Source organism: Phoenix dactylifera, chromosome 5, assembly GCF_009389715.1.
Source record: "Phoenix dactylifera cultivar Barhee BC4 chromosome 5, palm_55x_up_171113_PBpolish2nd_filt_p, whole genome shotgun sequence".
Taxonomy (NCBI): Eukaryota; Viridiplantae; Streptophyta; class Magnoliopsida; order Arecales; family Arecaceae; genus Phoenix; species Phoenix dactylifera.
The window spans coordinates 2,858,625-2,882,092 of record NC_052396.1 but is presented as its reverse complement, the minus strand read 5'-3'; the positions used below and the strand labels follow the sequence as shown (position 1 = coordinate 2,882,092).

At 38.0% G+C, this 23,468-nt stretch overlaps 3 protein-coding genes and 5 non-coding genes across 8 annotated transcripts; 6 read left to right on the top strand and 2 right to left on the bottom strand.

Moving 5' to 3' along the window:
* Positions 1 to 2,658, bottom strand: LOC103704615 (light-harvesting complex-like protein 3 isotype 1, chloroplastic). Its single transcript, XM_008787976.3, has 3 exons — positions 2,168 to 2,658; positions 571 to 708; positions 1 to 480 (listed from the first exon to the last, which is right to left on the bottom strand). Exons 1-3 carry the CDS (start codon positions 2,541 to 2,543, stop codon positions 227 to 229), a joined length of 768 nt encoding a protein of 255 aa, XP_008786198.2. The 5' UTR covers positions 2,544 to 2,658; the 3' UTR covers positions 1 to 226.
* A 3,777-nt stretch (positions 2,659 to 6,435) lies between these two features.
* LOC103704614 (expansin-like B1) lies at positions 6,436 to 8,175 on the top strand. Its single transcript, XM_008787975.4, has 4 exons — positions 6,436 to 6,655; positions 6,791 to 7,076; positions 7,570 to 7,702; positions 7,797 to 8,175. Exons 1-4 carry the CDS (start codon positions 6,523 to 6,525, stop codon positions 7,992 to 7,994), a joined length of 750 nt encoding a protein of 249 aa, XP_008786197.1. The 5' UTR covers positions 6,436 to 6,522; the 3' UTR covers positions 7,995 to 8,175.
* A 2,189-nt stretch (positions 8,176 to 10,364) lies between these two features.
* On the bottom strand, positions 10,365 to 19,072 carry LOC103704613 (RNA-binding KH domain-containing protein PEPPER-like). The gene is made up of 6 exons (XM_008787974.4): positions 18,528 to 19,072; positions 16,862 to 17,117; positions 12,781 to 12,929; positions 12,422 to 12,679; positions 10,913 to 11,107; positions 10,365 to 10,800 (listed from the first exon to the last, which is right to left on the bottom strand). The coding sequence occupies exons 1-6, from the start codon at positions 18,960 to 18,962 to the stop codon at positions 10,621 to 10,623; spliced, it is 1,473 nt and encodes a 490-aa protein (XP_008786196.2). The 5' UTR covers positions 18,963 to 19,072; the 3' UTR covers positions 10,365 to 10,620.
* Positions 19,073 to 22,166: 3,094 nt separating this feature from the next.
* LOC113462566 lies at positions 22,167 to 22,269 on the top strand. Its single transcript, XR_003385180.2, has one exon. It is a non-coding gene; the product is annotated as a small nucleolar RNA Z107/R87 (small nucleolar RNA).
* A 141-nt stretch (positions 22,270 to 22,410) lies between these two features.
* LOC113462571 lies at positions 22,411 to 22,515 on the top strand. Its single transcript, XR_003385184.1, has one exon. It is a non-coding gene; the product is annotated as a small nucleolar RNA R30/Z108 (small nucleolar RNA).
* Positions 22,516 to 22,600: 85 nt separating this feature from the next.
* LOC113462568 lies at positions 22,601 to 22,696 on the top strand. Its single transcript, XR_003385182.1, has one exon. It is a non-coding gene; the product is annotated as a small nucleolar RNA snoR31 (small nucleolar RNA).
* A 92-nt stretch (positions 22,697 to 22,788) lies between these two features.
* On the top strand, positions 22,789 to 22,891 carry LOC113462573. Its single transcript, XR_003385187.1, has one exon. It is a non-coding gene; the product is annotated as a small nucleolar RNA snoR31/Z110/Z27 (small nucleolar RNA).
* A 229-nt stretch (positions 22,892 to 23,120) lies between these two features.
* On the top strand, positions 23,121 to 23,219 carry LOC113462567. The gene has a single exon (XR_003385181.1). It is a non-coding gene; the product is annotated as a small nucleolar RNA snoR77Y (small nucleolar RNA).
* The last annotated feature ends 249 nt before the right edge of the window (positions 23,220 to 23,468 follow it).

The window sequence follows — 23,468 nt, the reverse complement described above, 5'->3', positions numbered from 1 at the left end:
TAACACAAAAAGAAACATAACTAGAGCAAATAGGATTTCAGGGAAGACAGACTGCTCGAAGATGACACTTCATAATCAATTTTGAGCACGCCTGCTTGTGAAGAAAAAGGAAAGATAAACTGCTAATCTTTTACAATGGTACTAAGAGAAAAAAAAAGAGAAAAATATACAACAAAAGATAGAAACTATCGAATGAAATAAGAGTGACTTCTAGATGAACATCAAGCTACTCTTTATTGGAAACCCTAGGAGTTTCATCCTCCAGCCAGGTTGCTTGCCACTGCTTGTCATAGAAGGTTGTTTCCTCAAGAAGCTTCTTCACAGTATCAATGTCTTCATTCCTTCTTATAAGCAGCACCCCAGCAACAGCTATTAGTAACAGAGTTTTGCAAAAAAAATTACCCATCTGATCAACAAGACCTATGCCTGTCAAGCTATCCACGAAGTAAGCCATGAAAAACCCAATCATCGCAGCACGGCCTGCATAAATATAAATGTTGAGATAAGTTAAAATAAATTGACAGAAACTAATGGGTCCAAAAATCTAGAAAGGAGAGAAGCAAAACCAACCATTAAGCAATTCAGCTTCAGGCAGGTGGAACCTTTTAACCCATGACCACCAGGGGATTATTGATGTGTCAAAAATTACAGGTTCATCATTGTTTGATGCCTCTGGATTATCTTCGAGCCATTTTCTTCTTTGAACCTCTAAAAGAATAAGGCATTATGTCCATTAGGCAGAATTTGTAAATTGCATCTCTATATCTCTGATTTTATGAGTTATAAGATGGAGCGGTTTCAAAGATTAATTTCAGACACTGCATCATTAACAAAATGTAATCCCTCTCTTTTTATGCATGCCTGTTTTGCTTTTGTGACCATGAAGTCGGAGATATTCTTGTGAAACTAGTGAGCTGAGAACAGTGCTGTTGCCACTGCCAGACGTAATCTTATTCTCAGCAACCCTTCTACTTTTTGAGGTTACATCAGTAAGAAGAGTGGACTGAGTAACAAAAATTTAAAGAAACAATAAATATATATCAGGAAAATACACAATTAAAGTACCCAATCCACTCATTTGCAACTTCCAATATGAAATGTTCAATGTCATGAATTTACAGTCACATACATGGGCAGAAATTATTTGATGGATAGTTAGAATATACTGATGCGCCGCACATGGAATGTGCAAGACAGGTTCTGTAATCATTTGCTAAACTGAAAACTAAATGGAGAAGCAGAAAACCCTCTTGCTTGACGAAAAAGGGAAATCGGCTCGATAAATCCAGTTAACAAATAAAAATGATAAGATATATATTACCATTAGTATGTTCATCCTACAAGACAGCATATAAATATACTTTCAGATAATAGTTTACTACTATTTGTATATTCTTGATATATATTTCTCCATATCATGATAATTAACTTGTAACTATAGGTTAATTTCTGAGCATTTGGAGATCTGAATGCAATCCAATCCAATGCTGCTGGATTTAGTCCAGAAGTTTGAAGCCTTAACTGTATTCTATCTATCCACAGGATGAATCAACACATCAGACTGCCCCTACTTACATTCTAATGCATGAAGAATGTTATTGATTCAAACACTTATCAGGAACCTATACCACCTTACCCATCACCACCTTCCCCCCCCCCCCCCCCCCCCCAAAAAAAAAAAAAAAAACCAACAAAAAATCAAAAAAAGAAGAAGAAAAAATATCATTTCTTGATTCTGTTTAACATAGTGATTCCTAGATTTCTTGCTCAGGTAAATAAGGCATGAAACTTTCCTCATCTTTAATGGGCCTAGGACATGTCTTAATCCATATATTGAAGGATCTGCTAGTCTGCAAGCATGAGACTAAATCAAAGGAATCAATAATGCACAAAAACTTTAAGCTTGTTCTCATGTCTTGACATCCATATGCTTGAAATCTATTACAGCAACTATTCAGGGATAAGCCAGCATTTTTCATAGTGACAGTCCCTAACAGTTCATCTGCAATCAAAGTAGGATGGATCTTCCATGAACCTATTAAGAAGTGAGACCAAGAAAGCTACAGGGATGAAGCTTGTTTGCAGATCCCATGAAGTCAAATGGCCAAAAAAGAAAGGAAACTAAATTTAATAAGCCACAAGAACAGAGACTAGGATTCGGGCTCACCAGCATCTATGACGGCATCCCAATCGGTCTTGCCATCCGTCTCGAACTGCTTCAAATCCCACGTCCCTCCGACCCATCTCCGGTCATTGAACGTGGGAACCACCGCCTTCACGGCGGCGCCATTCGAGTCCGGAGACTCCGGCGGTAGCTTCTCCTCCACCTTCTTCTCCTCCGACTCCAGAGGAATAGCCCCTTCTTTCTTCTCCTCCAATTTCTCCTCTACAGCAGCAGAGCCCACGTTTCCTGCCCCATTTCCTGTACCCCTTGTGAGGAAAAGAGAAGATTTTTTCTTGGGAAGGAGGGTGCGATGGAGTTTTTGAGAGAGATTGGGACTTAAGGAGGAGAAGGTGGGAAGAACCGGGGATAACAAGGCCATGGACGTGCCGATTTATTACCCTTCTGATTTTAAAAGAAAGAGGGAGAGAGGAGGAAAACAGAGAATTTTTCACATGCTTTTCTCTGTTCTCCGGGTGCGAGTATGGGATCTTGCAAATTCCTGCACCTCATATTTTTGGAGGAGATAGGGAAAAGCCAAAGGCATGAAAGCGATATCCATGTTTTTTTTTTTTTTTTTTTTTTTTTTTTTGTGGATGAATACGGCATTTCATATTGCTATAATATGAAGAGTTAATTCTTAAACTATATAAAAGTAGCTAATTTTTTTTTATTTTTAATTTCAAAGATAACTTTTCTTATAGTTTTTATTGAATATTTAAAATAAGAATTCATACTAAAGAAATTCTATGAGCATTATAACTAGTAAAGTGTCTATGAGCATCTGCGGACTTCTTTATATTGTTGACTTGTTGTTGGCTAGAATTCAATTTGTACTAGGCTTTGGTGTAGCTAGATCCAACCCATTTACTTAATGGATTGGGCCGCTTCAAATCTCCTAATGGAGTAGTGTCTTCTACTAAACTTGTTTATCTCATAACCCTCAAAATTGGGCCCATAACCAACCCATGGGCCTGAACGTGGAGCAGGGGTCAAGTTCAAATTAGATGTAGCTTAAATCCATCTCTAGTCTCTTTCATCATCTTCTTCCTTCCATTTTTTTTTTCATTTAAAAAGAAAGGGGGGATCGACCTAAGGTAAATTACAGGTTTAGATATTATATATATATATATATATATCCTCGCTAGATATACCTCTATTAAACGAAAGCAGTGTGTGGCCAATTCAGCTCCATTACACTTCTAATTTTTATGCAACTTTTTGCTCTGTTTTGGCACAACTTCTTGACCATTGGCACCAACATTCATCAATACTATATATATAAATGAATGCACATATAATATATGCATGAGCATATGTATGGATATATGTATATTGTATGATAACGACGATGAGGGATATCATCAGCTTCTAATATCTTTGTTGGTACAAACTGATATATAGCGAAATATCGACCGGTACAATATCAACATATGGCTGATATTCTTAATTGATCTCTTACTTCCTAAAGTAAATTTTTTTTTCAAGAACTCTTAAAATTAGTGTTTAAATAGAATCATGGATAACAGTTTTACCTTGCTGGTCAAGATTTCAATATCTTTATTTAAATATATATGTTGGCTAAGATGTCAAAAATCTTAGTCTTCTTCAAAATTTCCACACCTTCCGTATTAACCAAGATATACTGAAATCATACATCATTCAAGTCTCTCTCACTTATTTGTAAGGTAACAAAAACACACAAAAAAATGGTCTAGCTAAACCTTTCATAATGACAGGTTTCGTCGCGTTGACATCACCATAGAGATCACGAGAAAATTTTTCTTTGTTTAATACAGGAAAGAACGATCTGGCCTCTTCTAGAGAGATGCAGAGTTTCCACCATGTTTGAATTAAGGATCTCAAAAAGCCAATGGCTCCTGAGCAAAAATAAAGAAGGATAAAAATAACACTAGAAGAGATGGGATGTTCCAAGTGTGAGCCTTGGTGTTCATCAGTTGTTAGTGTTGTAGGTGAAGAAAGTGATCGTAATGGTCCCAAGGTATTGTTTGGTGCCCTCGTTCTTCCATTAGAGCCTCTGTGTCCTCTTGGAAGGCCGCCATGTTCCGTTAGCTTGGTCCCTTGAAATGGGACGCGGGTGGTGCCTCCTTTGATATAACTGAGAGCGTTCACCGTACACGTACTCGGCATAGCATTGCAGCATAAGCTATGAGGAGGTTGGTGGCATCTTTTAGGTGTTATTATCATGTTAGTGGAAGGATAAGGGTTGGTCCATCCCTGTTTTTTCCTCTACAACTAAGCATAATAATGGTATCTCTCTCTATCTCTCTCTCCGCGTCTCTTTGCTTTATAGTTGTGCAACTGGCCTCCAAAATTCTAATGAGGTGACAAGCAAAACCTTTTCAGAGATTTAATTGGAAATGCAATGTTGTCGACTGCAATGCATGACACAACACCCTCTAAGATAGCTGACATGGCACAGGGGAATTGGCGCAATTTGTAGACTTCTCTCATGATAAATTTTCTTATTTCATCTTCGACGCACCGAATCGAATCAAGCAATGTTTTCCTAATTGGATTTTGTAGCATCTAGGTGAACATGGGATGTATAGAGATTAGAGAGTGAAGCGAAAAGACTTAAAAATCCTGCAGAGTCTTGGAGCAAATTGTGAGGAAAATCTTGAATACAAATGCTTGCCCAAAATCTTATGCAGAATCTATGATCTGATTGTTTTCGTAGTTTCAGTAGATAGCAGATCTAGTGCCTTGCATGAGGATTTCCATGATGATGCTTTCTGTTGATCATTCGCGAGCACTTAGGCATATTGCAATGCAGATGAAAGGAAGATGGGCCGTCATTACATCTCACTAAAGAATTTGTTTATGCTATTTATGTGAATTGATGGATGTATATTTAATCAGTTCATGCTTCAAAGAAAGGTGAAAGAGTAGTATGTTTATTTCTTTATTAAAAAAGTTCTTCTTTTCTTTTGGTACAAAAACAAAGCATTGATATTTCATTTGACATCAGTAATCAAACTTCCCCACTTCCATGTCTTGGCATTGTCATACATGAGGTAACCAATCTCAATGAATATTATGTCAAGAAACGAAAGAGAATATCAAAGCACAAAGAGATAATATGCACCTTGTTGCAATTTGACTCATTAGTTTCCCAAGATACAGTAAGCAAAGCCCAATCAATATGAGAAACTTTGCACCAACAATCATGATTATGAAAATTTGAATTCGACCAATTTAGGAGGACATCAACCAACAATTTTTTCCTATTTATCAATCCCAAATTACTAACATACTCAAAGCTTATCACTTCCACAAAAGTTCCCAACATCGGTAGTGTCGTCAATCCACCTAAACTAACAAGATGAATTATTGCTCGAAGGAAAGACAAGATGATCGAATCCTATTTTCACGATCGCATGTAGAGTCGTGCAGAAGAACCTAGTCATGATGATCTAAATGTATATATTTCAAGTGCACATATAATTCATTTTAATGAAAACTATCATCCTATGACAAATGCCACCTAAGTGAATCCCACTACTGATGGGAAATTATGGTGAAAGAGCAGCGTAGAATGTCCACCTCATAAGCCCACTTGCCTGTGGCGGGTCCAAGAGAAATACTCATTCCTCTTGCTCGGTGCTTTTGCCCCTAACTCAGGCATGACCGTAAGGCCCCTAGTACCCCAGCCTTTAGAATATCCTCTGAAACGGCTCTTGGAAACGTGGAGATAAGAACAAGAAGACCACCACCACCATCGTAGAATCAGTGAATCATCACCAAACTCTTCTTACTTTATCAAGAAGTTGTTATAAAAGACTCCTTGCTCAATGCTTGGACTAAACGCTTAGAGAAAGGATGCATGCATGTATCTGACGTAAGACAATCACTAAGAAGTTGGGTATGCAATCACAACCGAGCCATCAATTCATCCGATGGCTACGAGTCCATTCTAGCTAGAACACTAGTGGCCCATTGACCACCACTAGTGAAGGGAGTTCTCGCACTCTCGGTATTTCTTAAATCCAGAAGGCACTCACCTAGTTGTACGAGTACCATCAAAATTTAACACAATAACGAGGTTAGGCAAGAGACTTCTTGCTCTGTGGAAACGGTCTTGTGGGTCTGTAAGGGCGTTCCGTGGGACACCAAACACCCACCTTTTACTCTGGACGGCACATAAAAGGTGGTGGAATGAAAAAGGTATCACAAGTCATCTCCCTTTCCGCCACATCAAGCCTGGCAATCATCCCTTCCATTCACCACTATAAATATAGAACACGTCTCCTCCATAGCATCTCACCTCTCACTCCATTCTTCTCCTCTCTGGCCTCTTAAACCTTTCGCAAAACTTGTCATTACTCTCAGAGGCAACCATGGCCTTTACTCTTACCTTCTCTTGCCTACTATCCCTCTTCTTCTTCTTCCCTATGCTCTCAAGCTCCCAGAGCACCTTCACTCGCTCGCGCGCAACCTACTACGGTAGCCCGGATTGCTCGGGCACTCCAAGTAATTAATTAATAACACTCTTACCAACTCCTAACACATGCATTTGTGGGCACTGTGATACTGTCTATACTTTCATGTCTGGTGTTACAGTTGAATTAATGCCTAGTTTTTGTCTGATGGTTTTGGATGCAACAGGAGGAGCATGCGGGTATGGTGAGTTTGGTAGAAGCCTTAATGGCGGCGACGTCGGGGCTGTTTCTAGGCTGTATCGAAATGGCACGGGCTGCGGCGCATGCTACCAAGTGAGATGCACCCATCCTCAATTCTGCAACGAGGATGGTGTGAAGATTGTGGTCACTGACTATGGTCAGGGGGATAACACTGACTTCATCCTGAGTGCCAGGGGGTTTGCTAAGCTTGCAAGATCAAACATGGCTAATGAACTGATGGCTTTTGGTGTGATAGACGTCGAGTACAGGAGGTAATGACAACCATGGCGTAGTTTATGATAGCTTTCTGAGCTCTTGACTCTTGGCCTTTGGATTTCAGACTGATGGGGATATTTTATCTAGTGGGAGGCCGAGTTCGTATTAATTAAAGACCATCATGCATAATATATATATATTGGACCAGCATGGAAAGAAGAGAATACATCTTAGTTCCACTAAAAGTGCTGGAACTAAAAAAGAAAGAAAGATAAATATCATGGTGAAATTAATGCAAAGCATACAAAGATCACATGGTCATTATAAGATAACACCATCAAATGATGAGAATATGCTACTAAATGGGAATTTATTACGGAAATACTTTTAGTTACAGGAGAATGAGAGTTCATTATATGTATCTTTACTGATTCTATTCATTATCTGCGAACTTTGCTAAGATAACATTTGAGTGAAAGCTCAAAAGATCTTGTTGCTTTATGACTTCTAACATTATTACTTCTTTTCCCCTTTGTTTTCTTCATGAAGGATCCCATGTCGATACCCAGGATACAATATGATGCTTCAGGTCACACAACACAGCAAGTTTCCGAATTACTTGGCCCTCATCGTAATCTACCAAGCAGGCCAGAAGGACATATTGGCCGTCGAATTGTGGCAGGTAAAAGATTCATAAGTCCCATTGGCATATGGCTGGCTCTCTCAGAATCATCTCCATGAATCTAATTCATGTGGATCTCTCTTCTTGGATGCAGGAGGACTGCCAGGAATGGAAGCGGATGCGCAGAGCCTATGGTGGAGTGTGGGACATGGCGAATCCTCCAAGGGGCCAAATGAATGCGAGAATTTTGACGGGTGACGACGGCGGCCAGAGTTGGGTCGCGCTGAATGGTGTCATCCCCTCAGATTGGAAGGCAGGGGTGGCGTATGACACGGCCATTCAGCTAGCCTAAGAATTCCTGGCTTGATGTGCTTAGGAAGACCTTCCCTACTTATAAATTGATCAGTAGCAATTAAAAAAGTTGGTAATTAGCGTGTGCAACTGCTCTTTGGTATGTGCAATAAAAATGGTGATTCCATGCTTTGTTTGATTCGGATGAATACATAAAAACAAATATTAGCTCTTTTTTGCTGGGATGATGCTCGTTATTATGGATTTTGGTTGGCATGAACACGACCTCAACATGATGAGACAATTAAACTCCATTCGGGGGAGATGCCGAGACGGAGACCAAGAGAAGGATGAGACAATATCGTTAATATTTTAGGCACTTGCGGACATGATAACATGGTGTAATACCATGTTTAGAGACTAGCAAAAAGAGTACTAAAATAAATTTTTGGGAAAATCACATCCCTTGGTTCATGGATCGTGAAATGCTATTATCATATAAAGTTGTGAAGAGAATGCCCTCGTGCAATATATCTATTATAATTTGTAAATGGAACTGATGTTGGTTTCCACATGTTCTGGGCAAAAGTGAAAGCATATTTTTTTTATCTCAGTTGCGCATGGAGCATTACTCACAAATTTATAGAAGAAACTCAAAAAAATATTCAAAACAGAGTAATGGCTGGAAACCATATAAAGAGGGCCCGTCGATCAAAAAAAAAAGAAAAATCATTTGAGCACCACCTTCTCCCATTACATAATAATTCTAACACAACTTGTGGAACCCAACACCATTCTATGATGTCATGCTGACGAGAAAAGAAGTGTCATGTGGACTTATAGTTTAGTCCAGCTGAGCAGCACTCATCCTGCAGATGAATGGTTCTATCACCCTCCACATGGAGTTTGTCATTCTTATAACCAAGAAAGTTGAAGATCTTTTATAGGATTCCAATGCTTATCGGTTCCTCTATACATCATTGCAAACTCTATGGCTAGGAGCCTGCCTACTTATGTGAGTGAACTGAGCTAAGTTGCACTAGTTTGCACATAATTTTTCAAGGACAACACCATGATAACCTACAGAATGTTTAACAATTCCAAGAGATGTGGAATCTATGGGCAAGGTTAATTAACATGGACTAAGTTCATAATCCTATCAAACAACCATTAGATACAAGGCATATCGCCACCTAGGAACTCAACTTAACTCAGAGTCACAGTCCATGCTTTTCATCAAAACATATGATAAGAGTGTCTTACAGCAACTTCTGTCGAAGCTCGTCTGATGGTTATGTCACCTCAAGCAAATAGATATGCGTTCCATATTTATTCACTTCCTCCAATACTATATTGAAGGCCCATCACTGCAAGGGAGCAGAACATCTAGATCTAACAACCTCAGAAGAAGCCACAGTTACAGTGCAGGTCACAGGCCGATGACTTCTCCGTTATTTATTTCACCTGGCTTATAATTTCCTAAATACAGTTAATGTGCTTTCTCCCAGCTTAAATAAAATAAAATTGTATGGCATTTATCCCCTGCTAAAATGCTGAATATCCAACTTGCACTTTGAAGCTGCTTTCAATCCCAAACAAACAGCTCTCTAGCATGAACTTTGGGCCGCCTGCTGCCCATCATTCTGGTGATATTCTACGAACCTGCTCTGTACCTGTTCCGCTACCTTTGTATAGCATTTTGTCTAGGAACTCAGATAACAGTTCTTATGCAAGGCTAGTGTGCCGAGGTAAACAAAAAAAAAACAAAAAACAAATAACTCTCTCATCTTATTAGAAGGGAGATTCAGTGCGATGTAAAATGTATTTTGAGTGAGCAGTGCTATGGAAAATGAGATGTTTAATAGACATTTCCTCGCATCCTGGTACCTAATGCCGTACGCCAACCTATCAAACCACTGACCTTGCACTTAAATTAATATAACTGGATTGTTAGTGATGTATTTAAAACCTTTTGTTTTGGCAGGCATGAAAGCACCGGAAACAAATTCATAGCGGAGGCCTTGCTAAATGTGATAAATGCACCTGTTACTATTCTCTACTGCCCCAGTAAAAAATCTAGACATCCAATGACAATAAAGATGTGGGAGCACGAAGTTTCATGGAACATAACAGCTTGATGGAGCAAAATTAGTGCATCCTGAACCATCTGGGAGATGGTAACATTAAAAGAAAAAGTGAGATGGTTTCCCCATATGCTATCACCATCTACCACTGGTTCGCATATTAGCTAGATAACCTCTGATTCATACGTTTATTACTGAAATTCGAACTACCATAAAATCCATGGCTGCTTTGGATAATGGTACTGCTAGGGTGATAACACTGCTGGCGAATCTGGCCCCGGTATCATCGACAAGGTCAAAACTCAATGCTAGATACTCATTCACCCCAACTAGCCACCAACACGCACTGAACAGAAGCTTCGACATATATATAGAGTAGAGTTTTCCCAAACAAATGGGAGCACTGATCCAGTTCGCCTAATGGTATATTTAATAATTTGCAATGTCTGATTGCAAAACAAGAGGATTGCCAAACGATACACGTCTAAAACAAAGTAGCTCGAAGATTAATAGCTGTTCTAAATCTTTACAGGCATGAAACCAACTGAGAGTTGATGGTGCGACCAAAAAAACAGAAAATCAGCTGGCTCCGTGTCTCTCAGCTTAAAGCCTATAGCCGCCGTATCCTCCTAATCCAGAGGACCCATAACCACCATGTGATTGAGATGCAAATGATGATGATGGATAAGCTGTACTTGCCAACTGAGAATAACTTGATCTCAAGCCAGTATCAAGACCTCCATAACTGCTTGTTAGTGGTTCTTTATGTCCAGCTATAAATTCCTGCGGATATAAATAAGAAAAGACTATTACTCAGTGGAGCTATTATGCAAAATATTTTCTCTACGCCCAAGGTTCAGATGAGTTCCCTCCCGAAAAAAATGAGATACTTCACCTGAATGAGCTGTTGAGCAACCTGAACTTGTGAAGAAGTGCCCTTGATTTCAACAGTAATCTCATCAGGCATTCCTCTACTCTCTTGAACAGTAAGTACTGCTCCACTAGTGCGGCGGATGTATGCTATGTTTCCTCCTCCTACACCAATGATGTCCTCCGCATATGACAGTGGAATTTGCATTGTCTGGGTGATCTGAATCTCGGAATATTTCAAACAATGATTTCAGGTGAAGGCACTGAGAAATTAATCATAATAAACGAGACAAGTTTCGAAAACACCAGCTTATCAACAACTCACTTGGAAGAAGTTTAAGTTGGTAACCCACCAAGGGAACTCTACATGTTCCCTTGGACATTTAGTTTAAACACTAATGTTACAACATACAATTAATGAGAGAAAGTAGCCTAAATCTTTCAAGGGCTGTTTTATTCAGTTGGTTTTAGCCAAGTCAATTATGAAAACTGATAATCAAAAACCTACAAAAGATGGAGGCACAGTATGGGTTTTCCTAGCTGTCATCTTCCTGAAAACAAAATCTAGCATAAAATGAAGAAAGCGCCACTTTTCAAAAAATGATAATCAAGCATATGCAACTAGACTGGGCAAAACAAATAGCTGCTTTAAAACATCAATAACTACCTTTTAGAATCCAAGCTAAGACACCTGAAATTAAAGGTTTAATAAATCAATCGTTAACAACCTTCATGCACTTTCAACAAGCAATGAAGGTGCCTTAGTAGCTTTTTGACTCATTCCCATATAATAACCTCAAGCAAGATGAATGCACGCTTATTATAGAAAAATTGTAAGTTCCTACCAAAATTGTCTTATGAATTTAAGAGACTAAACTTCAACAGGCACACCAAGTTATATATACCTTCTATTAAGGATTTTGACAAACATTTCTATTAATGTAAAAAACAAAGACAATGGAACGAAAGAACCTTTATCAAAGAAAAATCATAATGCCACATCAAAGCTTAGTCTAGCGAATGCATCGCTTCAAACATATAACTAATATAAGATGGAAAAGCCTGAGACACCCATTCATGTTCCAAGCCACCCATGTAAGAGTTCCATGTCATAATTAAAATAGATGGATAAAAAGGAAAAGGAAAAAAGAAAACTAACACTATTAGACCACCTAATATCTCCATCCACCAAATAGCCATAGAAACTCGCATTTTTGATAGGCACGCTCCTCTTGGCTAGGTTCTTGCTCTCTTTAAGGGAAAGAAAGAAGAGAAGTAGAGCAGCCAAAGTAGAAGCATTTCTATCAAGGTAAACGAAAAACATATGTCCTCAATCAGATAAGGGATCCTAGCTATCTATGCTTCCCCTTATGCACATCACACATGTCCAAGAATAAAATTATAGTAACATAAACTCTTATAGCTTATAGTTGAATGCTACTCAACACTAAATACTGAATCAAGCAAAATAGAACCTTAAAGAGATAATTATTTTGAAACTAAGAATTAAGAATAAACAGAAAATGAATTGGACCTGAGTCACTAAAGCACCACCACGCCCCAGTCCCGAAGCACGTAACCCAGAGAGAGCAGGATCTTGTCCATATAATGACAGTCCACTCCGTGGAATTTGTGGATCTAATTGAGACTCACGATCTAGAAACAGAGATTCCCGCTTCAACGGAGGAGCATAATCATTTCCAATTACCGGTTGTTGCGGCGCATGGATTAAGGACTGTGTTTTATCGGCCCAAGCATCCACCGGACGATCTTGAGTGACTGGCGCATTATACTAAAGGAGAGGGAGGGGAAAAGAACATAGTAACCATCAGTTTGCTGCAATCAACAAAACATAAAAGTTAAATTCCAGTCCTCTTCAAAAAAGAAACTTACACTCTTTTCGAATAAAGGAAGCACGCTATGATCAACCAAAAACTTCCGGAGATGCCCAATTACTGATTCTAGTGCTTTGAGAACCTTCAAGGATTCGCCCTGTATCTCTACAATTCTTTCTTCTGTGGTTGCATAGAATGGCAATTCATCTAGCAATAGAAAGATTAAGATGTTATGGACCACATGTACAAATGGCATGCCAAAGAAAAAAATTTAAATCTGAGCACAATCATTCCAAACTTAAATTAAAGCACTATCAAACAGTTTATGATGCATGGGCATAAAAAGCGAGTTCCTTGTTCATATTCAGAGGCAGCTGGTGTTCAGGAATTTCATGTGATCAGGCCCGCAGAGAATGAAAATTCAAAAGCACGTCATATGGCTGGAGGAGGAACTTACTCTAATTGGATAATGTCTGTAACATGGGGCCACAACCTACCGCATGAGTCAAATGATTGGTACATCTCAGCCTATGCTTAATTTTTTTTAGACAGTTCACAGACCCAAAACAAGTGAGCAATATATAATACATTAGAAAAAATAAAAAGTGAGATGATGAAATGCTGCATAACATTCTTCTGTTAGATGCCATTACTGAGTTCCTTACATGGAGGCTGATGCCAGATTTAAGTCCAGTTCGATGAATCCAGAAATTGGTTCAGAAGAGTCAACAGGCATAGAACCTAGTTTGAATTCTTGTTCGATATTGTACAATTAATTGTTTGCTGATGCCAGACTTAAGTCCAATTCAGTGAATACAGATAATGGTTCGGAATGGTCACAGGTGACTAATTACCTATTTTCTCTTTCATCACAGATCGCTAAACGGTTAGACCCAGCCAACATTTTTGTTCAAACTTTGTAAATTTGAGCTAAGTTGAATTCATATCCTTGTGAGAAGAAGAGGATATTATTAGTTTCAGCATGAGAACATGATGATATCAACCCTCTAAATGACTGGGATAGCTCTGCTGAAGGGCTAGGTTTGCTATCAGACCCAGAAGGGCAGTTAATGGACAAAACCTAACTTATTGGTGAAAGAGTTTTAGCTTATGCAATTGGTAAGCAACAATTGTACAGAGACCCTAAACTTAGGCCTTATTGATTTCTCTAAAAGGTCCAAAATGTAGAATACATAATGGGAAGAGCAGAATACAGGATGTTGAATTATGCTTGGAATGAGTGCAAATTTTGGTAATGGATCCCATATTCCACATGCAAATGGACAAATCTTAATGGTTAGTGTCAAATTTCATATCTTGCCATACCTTGTTTAACAATAAAAATCCACAGTCAGTTCCATGCACAAATATATGAAAAGATGAATATCTTCCCTTCTATTTTCTGGTGAAGATGACCAAATCCTCAGGTCATATTCTTGTAATATAAGACAACTTGCATGTATGGATCGTATATTTGGAACTTTTAACTCTTTCATTTCTGATATATAGCCTAACCAATAAGCCTCAAGACTTGTGGAGAGACAACCCTCAAGCAAGTATTTTCCAAGATGCCTCCAGGCAAGAAAGAAATAAGCCTCTTTTTAAACAAAAAATAGTGGCTCCAAACATCATTATAGATTATACATAATGGACAAATGGATAAAGATTACACCAAACATATTTTTGAATAAGGTTTGTGAAAAATAACGTAACCGATACACAAAAATTCTATCAGAGTATAAGAAAGAATATAATGATTGCAACAAGGTCACTAGGTCACAACATGCGATAAATATAAGGCTAGAACTGATATGTCTGTAATACCCAAGTCCATTCAAGAAATAGGCAAAGTCAACTAATTAGGGTAAATTCAGATGATAAATAAGAAGGAATCAGCCGCTAACATAAGAAAAAAAATGTGATTGTGATCAACTTAGGATTAGCCATGATGCATGAATAGAAGATAATAGCAAGTGTTGTCTAAGAAAGATCAAATCAAAAATCATAGATAGGACTAAAGATGTGCTAGATTTTAAACGACTAAAGTCATGATTAGAACAAAATATTTGGAGAGGAAGGCTACAGTCACACGTGGTAATTGTTTCTGATAAAACAATTAAGTTTAGCTTCCATCAAACATGAAGTTGGAACTAAAAACAAGGGTGGATAAAGAAGGAAAGCAAACATTGAAAACTCAGAATCTATGGCAGAAACAAGAGAACTAGAAAAAAGATAACAATTCTCCATCTAATAGACATTTAAATTGGAGGTAATTAGAAATATAGAGTTAAAATTGGTAAGATAAACAAAACAAGATATTACCAACTAGCAGCATGGCAAATCAATGTCTAGGTCATCTTACACCCCATTGCATAATGTCTCAATACATTCCATCTAGAATAGAACGGGCAACTTTACTATACATATAGAACATAAATGTTCAACTAATGGAAAGTGAATTGTGCATTGAACTACTTCTATTTTCAATACCAGACATTGATACAAAATGGACGGATGAAGTTTAACACCAAAATATTAATAGTATAACTAGCCTTTTAATTCTTTAATTTCAATTAAGAAAATTTAGAATATCTGAGATGCTATAATGTTACATCACATTGCTTTACCGTTGATATGTCAATATCAGACACCAAAATCAGGTATCAAATTCTTTAATCTTCAAAAAAGATGCAAAAACCACAATTGCATTCATCAGGATATTCCATGTTCGATTTTTCATGCATATGCAAACTTTTGGTTTGTGGTGTAATCTAAGGAATTTCAAATCTTGATACATTGATTACAAATATTAAAAATCATGAGGCAGATGGCAAGTGTGAATTACAAGTGATCAAAGTAGTTTAAGTGTGAATTACAAGTGATAATAGTAAAACACAGGTTGCAGTACATAAAATAATCAAGCCCGTCCAGGGTTCCAAAGACACACCAGTGTTTTAAGATTTCTTATGTATTATCTTAGTTATATTACAGGCATGGACGGTAAAAAAATATTTGAGGGCATTTGGGTTTTTTTTTCAGTCCAATTTATAAGATTTTGATAGTTTTTACAATAAGCAGAAAGAATTCTACAAGTATTACCAATTTGACCAACAAGCGCCAAAACCAATACCTCAACCAGGTAAAAGAATTTAGGTAGCTTAGATGTAAATGTCGACAAGGAGGTGGCAAATTCCCTCTCTTCTGTTTATCCCAGCAAGAATCAAATGAAATTGAGCCAAGGGTGCTGGCAACCAAACCCTTGGCAAATAAGAAAATCATCAAGATCTCAAATAAATATTTACCACCAAGCAATCAAATATCCCTCGATTATGGCGAAGCATCATATGTGCATCTTAAGCCCCAAAACCAAATTCATCAGCTTAGCACCATTTACAAGTCAGCAGTATTAGAAAAATGAAAGTTTAAGTGCTCAAACAAAAGCACAATGCATGACCACTTAACTAATATCTGCTCAGAGTCCAAGAAGCTGTTCCGTCTACTTAAGTATTTAAGCAGCCGCTTAATCCATTTAACCATTGAAATCTTAATATTGCAATTGCCAGAATTTATATAAAACTTTCACGTACCTAGTGTCTTACAACTTATAATAATTCACTAGCATGGTTGATGTACTAGATCGTGTATTCATCTAGCATGCTAATTAATTTCATTCGAAGTTTTATACCTTGTTGTATCCACTTCTACTCCTAGAGTCCGCAATAATATTATGCACAATAGTTTGTTTCTAGTCATAATTTTATGTAAAGTGCCTAGGCAATATATTTTTCTCTTTTTTAACACCAGATCATTCAGAAGTCCATTTAAATGCATTAAATGATTCAAAATCAATTTACTTTAAATGGCAAGCAACAGCTTAACCAAATTAACAAGCATGTAAATCAGCAAACCTTACTTCTTCCAACAAAGAAATATGCAAGCTCCACTTTACCTTTTCACACATTAATTTCGACATGAAAATCTTAACAACATAAGTATAATCAGCTACAACAAGTTTGATTAGGATACTTTTTCATACAAAATTTAGCTCAGAAATATCAAGAGAAAATATCTACACATTTTACATGTGGAGAATCTAAGTAAATGGTCATTAACTTCACAGAGATGCTTAAGGAATATACCTCCAGAAAGAACCCGTACTGTGGCACCACTACCCTCTTGAATTGACTTGATCAAGCTACCTTGTTTCCCGATCAAATTAATAGCTTGAGATGATGCTACTAATAACCGAACTGAACAAGCAGGTGCAGCAGAAGCTGGGGTAGCACCATCGCCCCCACTTTCTGTTATACCATTGATACGTTTAAATACTCTTAGAACAGCATCCATTGCTGGTGATATTTCTGCATCTGGCTCTTCTCTTCCAGATATCAGAACCTATGCATGGGAAGAAAATATTACAAACTGTCCAGCAAGGAATATTATATTTATATGATGGCTTTATCCCTCTAAGACATATAGTCTAGCATTCAAAGCAAATGCTTTTGAACTTATTTGGATACAAAACAGTTTGAACTCAGCAGAACATCTACAGCTGTCACAGATAATTTCAGTTCAGCATTAACTCCAGACAAGTTTATAAACCTCACCATAGGTATTAAGAGGACAAATTCAATATAGCAGAGTAAAGATTTTTCATATGAATACAATACTAAAACATATGTACGCATGCATGCATGTATACACAGCATGCATATCTATTCTACTATTCAATGCAAATTTCCAAATGGTGCATGACGCTCCACTTGAGAGGTCATCCATCTCGACACCAGACGGCATGCTGTAGTGTTCATGAAATTAAAAGTGTAACCATGCTGAAGAGGTTGTTATGCATGTTGCTCCCTCTACAAGACTGTTATACCTGTTGTTTCTTGATACCATACCCATGGATAACAGCAAATTTTTCCCTTGAAAGCAGGTTAAATACATGAATAATCAAACATCAAATGGAACAGAGCTAGATCTTATGAATACACATCGGTATATAAATTCCATAATGTTTTCAGATTCATAAATAAACCCGATAGAAGACCAATTTTTGCAATGAATGTATATTCACAGACTTTGCAAATACAGTAAGCTCAATGTAGTATAAAAATTTCATTGCTAAATCAATACTTTGGTACAATAATGGCAATTCCCTACACAGGTGAATCATGCGCCAAGTGCATGCAAAGATCTTCCTATAATTTTCAAAAAGCTGATTTTGAAGAAATGTAGAAAGAATAACAAGGAAATTTACAGGGAAATACAGTGGAAAAGAGAAACCTCACATGAAAAGAGAGCTCCTTATTTCTCTCATTTCTTAAGTAGCATAGGCAATGGAAGATTCATATCAAAATCTTGGAAATTCCAGGGCTACAAATAAAGCAAAATCCAAATCCTAAAACCTGTTTTTTAGAAAAAAAAGAAGTCCGTTAACACTTTAATGGGGCTTCAATACAACGAAGTACAAAAGAAAAAGGGTCTACAAAAGCTCATTAAGTTACATCACAACGGAAAAAATAACCAATAACTCTCACAATGCAACCACTCAACATAACTCAAGCTTCTTGATCAAAAAAATAAAGGTCATTAAGTTTAGAGTTCAAAAAAAAAAAAATCCAGTCATCCGCACAAATCCCTTTCAGATGGCGATCGAGAAAACGATCAGATCAACGAAGCAAGATGCTGATATAAACGGAGCAGATCGAACAAAAATGAGAACAAGCCAATAAAACCCTATAAACAAAGAGAGCAAGCAAAACCCTAGAATCCCGTCAAGCGTAAAGCAAGGAGAGTACTCACAATGCGGTCAGAGGTGCCAAGAGCCCCTTCGAGGATACGAACACGCGCCCGCGTCTCCTCGCAGAGCTTCTTGATGAGCTCCCCCTTGCGGCCGATGATGCTCCCCACCTTCAGCACCGGCACGATCAGGCGGAACACGTTGTCCCCAGGCCACCCCGGCCACCTCTTGCTCTCGCCGCCCTGCGTCTGCGCCGGCGCCGTCTCCGTCTCCGGCTCGGCGGTCGTGGCGGGGGACGCCTCCTCCGCCGCTGAATCGGGGGCCTCCTCCGCCGCTGAATCGGAGGCCTCCTCCGCCGCTGAATCGGAGGCCTCCTCCGGTTCCGGGGCCTCCTCCTCCACCTCGGTGGCCTCAACAGCGGGGGCCTCGGCCTCCGGGGACTGCTCCAAGGCCGCAGCGCCATTGTTATCCGCGGTGTCGGTGGGCGTCGCCGCCATCGTGGAGGCGAAGAGTGAAGGGCAAGGGTTTTGGGAGGAGAGCGAGGGGGATCTCAATGTCCTAGCCTCGATCGTGGCTGGAGAAAACGAGCGGCTGAGATTTGGGTTTGTATCCGAGGGGCGAAGGGTCCGTTTATAGACGCATAGAACTCGGAGGATTCACACGTTTGTTGGCCAAGGGTGCCCCGGGTGTGCACGTGAGAACAAGAGGAGACCGGGAAAGCGGACCCGGCTGGGGTAGCGCCATCTAATTATCGATGGTTTCTGAACCGGCCGTATCTGAGTCGCGCGGTCCAGTTCACTCCCTGGTTCGCTCGGTTCAGACGTTTTTTTTTTTTTTTTTGGAAAAACTTGTGAGCCGCAGTTTTTTTTATATACATCGAGAAAGGTCCAAAAATAATAATAATAATAATAGAAGAAAAAAAAACATACTTAAAACTCTTTCAGAGAAATTTTTCTAAATAGTACGTAGCATGGAAAGCAACCTAGTCAGTATTGTTCGTCTGCCGATGTACATTAGTAGTCCGGAAGAAAACAAGCCCCCTCGCGAGCCCACGGGTATTCTGGAGTAGCGGATGCCAGTTATCATAGCTGTGCTAGGCGTGAATCTAATCGACCACCATAGCTGAGTCACGTTCGAGATAAGCATTGTCCACTCTCAAAACTAATCTAGCATGAATGAAGCCTCCCTATACAGCTCTCAACTTTGCTTCAATTATAGACTCATCAAAAATATGCTGTCTTCCTGCTGCAATAATTTGAAGTCATGATTCCTAACTATAAAGCCAACTCTTCCTCCTCAACGGTATTGCCGTCAAAACCTCGAAATGAGGTTTATTCACGATCAAAGTTAATTTGATGACCATAAACTTGATGGGTGAACCCCTTGCTTTAGTTTCTGATTGGACGTTTTCCCATCGGTCATGGGACAGGTCCAATTTAAAAACATTTTATTCGTGAAATATACATCAATTTTATGTAGCTTGTTGTTGCTGCATCATGCGCCATCTATGGTCGCTAAAAACTCGGTAACAAGAGAAAAAAAAATGCAGCCAAAGCTGGCAGAGACATCTAGTCTAGCTACAAAAGGCCGTACTAGAAGAGGAGCATACAATCTGCACTTCCATACGAACAGAATAAATCCTTCTTTCTTTTGATAGGTCAGATAGGTCATACACTTTTAATAGCAATGCATCTAATAAAGTCACAAGATAAAAGATAGATAAGAAGAAAAGAAATAATTTCATAGCTATCTCATAAAATACCACCAGAATACTGAATATTATAGGAGGTAACCTAATTAGCTGCTATGTTCGTTTTCTTATATATATGAGTTGCCTAGAAGATATTAGCCTATGGATGTTATGTAGCAATGAATACCTATAAGTTGCCCTTTGGATCTCCTTCGAAGTGAATGCAATCCACTCCCAAGGTGAGCCTTAACAGAATAAGTCTTTCAATAATCCTACTATCAAAAAACATGACATTTATTGGGAGTAGAATAAATATCAGCAAAACCAATGGAAAAAAAAAAAACTCAATACCAATAGAAATTATAAATTGATTTTAACCGTTTTCTATTTCTCATGAGAATTTGTTAAAAATGACATATATTTACCAGATACTTGAACATATAGTCTTGGAGGTGCAACTATGTAAACGAAAAGCAAATCAAAAGAGAACATCTTGTATTTTCTTTTATGATTAGATTTATCATAACATGGATAGGCCATAGATTAGAAAAACAATTTAAAATTTTCAATTAATTGAAGTCGCTGGAAGAACAATTTAAGTGATATGTGATTTATTGAACATCACTAGATGCAAATGTCAGGTAAGTGAAGAGGCCAAACTAAAACTTTCTATTTCCAGCAAATATCTCGTATGAGCATTTTAACACACTGGACAATTAGTAGACTTGTTTGATTTTTATACATATACATGTATAATACTTGACACTTCTGCAGATCAAATCATCATGCTAATGAGAAATTCAATCCACTCTACATCCAATATTAGTACCAAAATTTGAGAGGCAATAAGCCATGCGATCGCACTCCTTTTGGATGTGAGTGGCTCGAAATTGTTAAAAAAACATTGATGTCATGGCTTCGATTTCACTCGAACAAGGGTGGACCAAGATTGCAGAGCCATTGATGGTTGAATGATAGCTGAACAATCTCCCTAAAACACACAGCTAAAATGAACTAAAAAGTAACTTAGTATTCAACCCCTTATTCGCAAGAAAAACTACTTGATGCTGCAAATATATTGCTCTCGCCTGAAGCAAACGGCCTCCATCGTCTCAAACAACAAAAATCAGCACCACCAGTATCTCTCATTCCTTCAGTGAACTGCCAAGTTTACGGTAACCTTTTTCGGCTTTCTATGCAGAGAGTTTTGCATAAATGTTTTTCTAAAAATTAAAATTTATGTAAATATTTTCTTAAAATTTATATTTATTTTTGTACTCTTATAAAATACAATTTCCGCACAAATACTTCTAATATAACAGTTTTTCTAACACCATTAATAAAAATCATATTTATTTTAATTAAAAATAAAATAGAATTTTGAAATTACTTTTTTTGTCTTCCATCGCGATCGCTTTATAAATGTTTCTTTGTGCACATCTACCTCTTAAGGATATTTTAATTATTTTAATTTGAAATCGTTAAGTTTTAATGGCGTTAGATGATTTGGATACATATGCAAAAACAATAATAAAAAAAATAAAATAGCAAAACAAGTATTTTATAAGGATATATATATATGTAAATATTAATTTTGAAAAAGTATTCATACAAAAATTTAATATTTAGGAAGGTATTAATGCAAAAAAATTCTGTAATCTATTATTTCTTCCTAGTAGAGCGCTTTTTTTTTTTTTTTTTTTGTTAAGTGGTCATCAAGCCAAATCGGGTGGGGGCCCATTAATTGGAACGAGCTGGGCCGTCCACGTCGTGGTCCTTCCAGACTCTTCCGGTCATACGCCAGAACTGCCCCCAGGTTCACCGGCACTAGCCGGTCACCTCGATGGAAACCCTAATCCCAGATCTATATATACCCGTGGGCATCCAAGCCGGCTAGGGCGTATCCTGCTCGGCACCCGCAGTTTCTAGGGCTTCTTCGATTTAGGTTAGGATTTCCCCCAAAAGATTTTCTTTAGAATTAGGGGTGGCTTGTTTTCCCTCTTGAAGGAGAGATTGCGGTGATGACTCGGAAAATTTCAAGCTCAACAGACCGGATCGCAGGTCTCTCACTTTGAGGGATTTGTATGTCGATGATCCCGCTGAACTGAGCATTCTTCTCCAGAGGGAAGAATTAGGTTTAGGGTTAGGCTTTGTTCTTGTTCGATCCGCATTTTTTTCTTTGGTTTCATATGTTTTATGTTTTTTTTTGGTTTATTTTGTTGTTTCCTTCGATCTCGAATTTGGGGATCGGTGGAGAAGGCTGCGATGAGGATAACAGAGCTCCCTCTTCTGAAATTTTGTTCTTGAGGACGCTCGCTGGCAGAATCGAACCATTACTTTCAATCGCCACCACTGAGTAAATCTTCTGCACCATTTTTTTCAAAGAATCGTTTTTTAATTCAAAGTTCTGTTTTTTAGTTGATATGCATTATTCGATTTGATCAACAGATAAGGATGAAATAATGGTATTCTAATCCAACACTTGAACTGAGGATCTAAAAAGTCCAAGTGACGCATCCATTCTTTCGTTTCTGAATCTGTTTTCTATTTTGTTATACCTTTTCTTCTCGAATTATTTCATTTTGATTGTTCTTTCTTTATATACATATATCTTATTGCCGATCTTGGAATCGTTCATCAGGTGATGAAATCTTGAAATGAAATCTTAGGACACCTTCCTACACAGCCCCATTCGTTGGGTTGTGGATGAGAAAACATTTCAATTCTGATGATGATGTTCGTTTTTTTCATTTGCGTAGTGATCGTACATTGGTCTTTGATGTTTAATTTTTTTTTCTAATTTTTAATTTTGATCAAGAAATTTGTACCAAAAATTTTTGATCAAGAAATTCATTATAATAGATCCCGAGTATCTCTTGAGTATTTTTCCTTGTTTTATACGGTTTGAACGTTGATGGTGTTTTCTCTCAGAGGATCGTTCATTGATCCTGAGTATCTCTTCAGTAAGCCTATGACGAAGCACTAAACATTGTTGGAATTACCGGCTGAGGTTAATAAACCATTATTTGATGTAAATCAATAGGCTGGCTATCTGAGGCTTCTCTATATCAGTATCTGTGTACTTTTATTTGTTCTGAAAGGGAAAAAACTGTTGTTTTTATTTCCCCAACTCCCTGTGGTCATGATAGCTGTAATACTTCCATCGATCTTCTTATGGTTTCATTGGTCTTATTTTTCATATTTGTTTTCAAAACCTGTGAACTGATGAATCTTCTGGATGGCTGCAATGTTATCAAATCAATACTTGTTAACTTTGCAGTATTTTTGTTAATCGTCATTCTTAAATAACCGA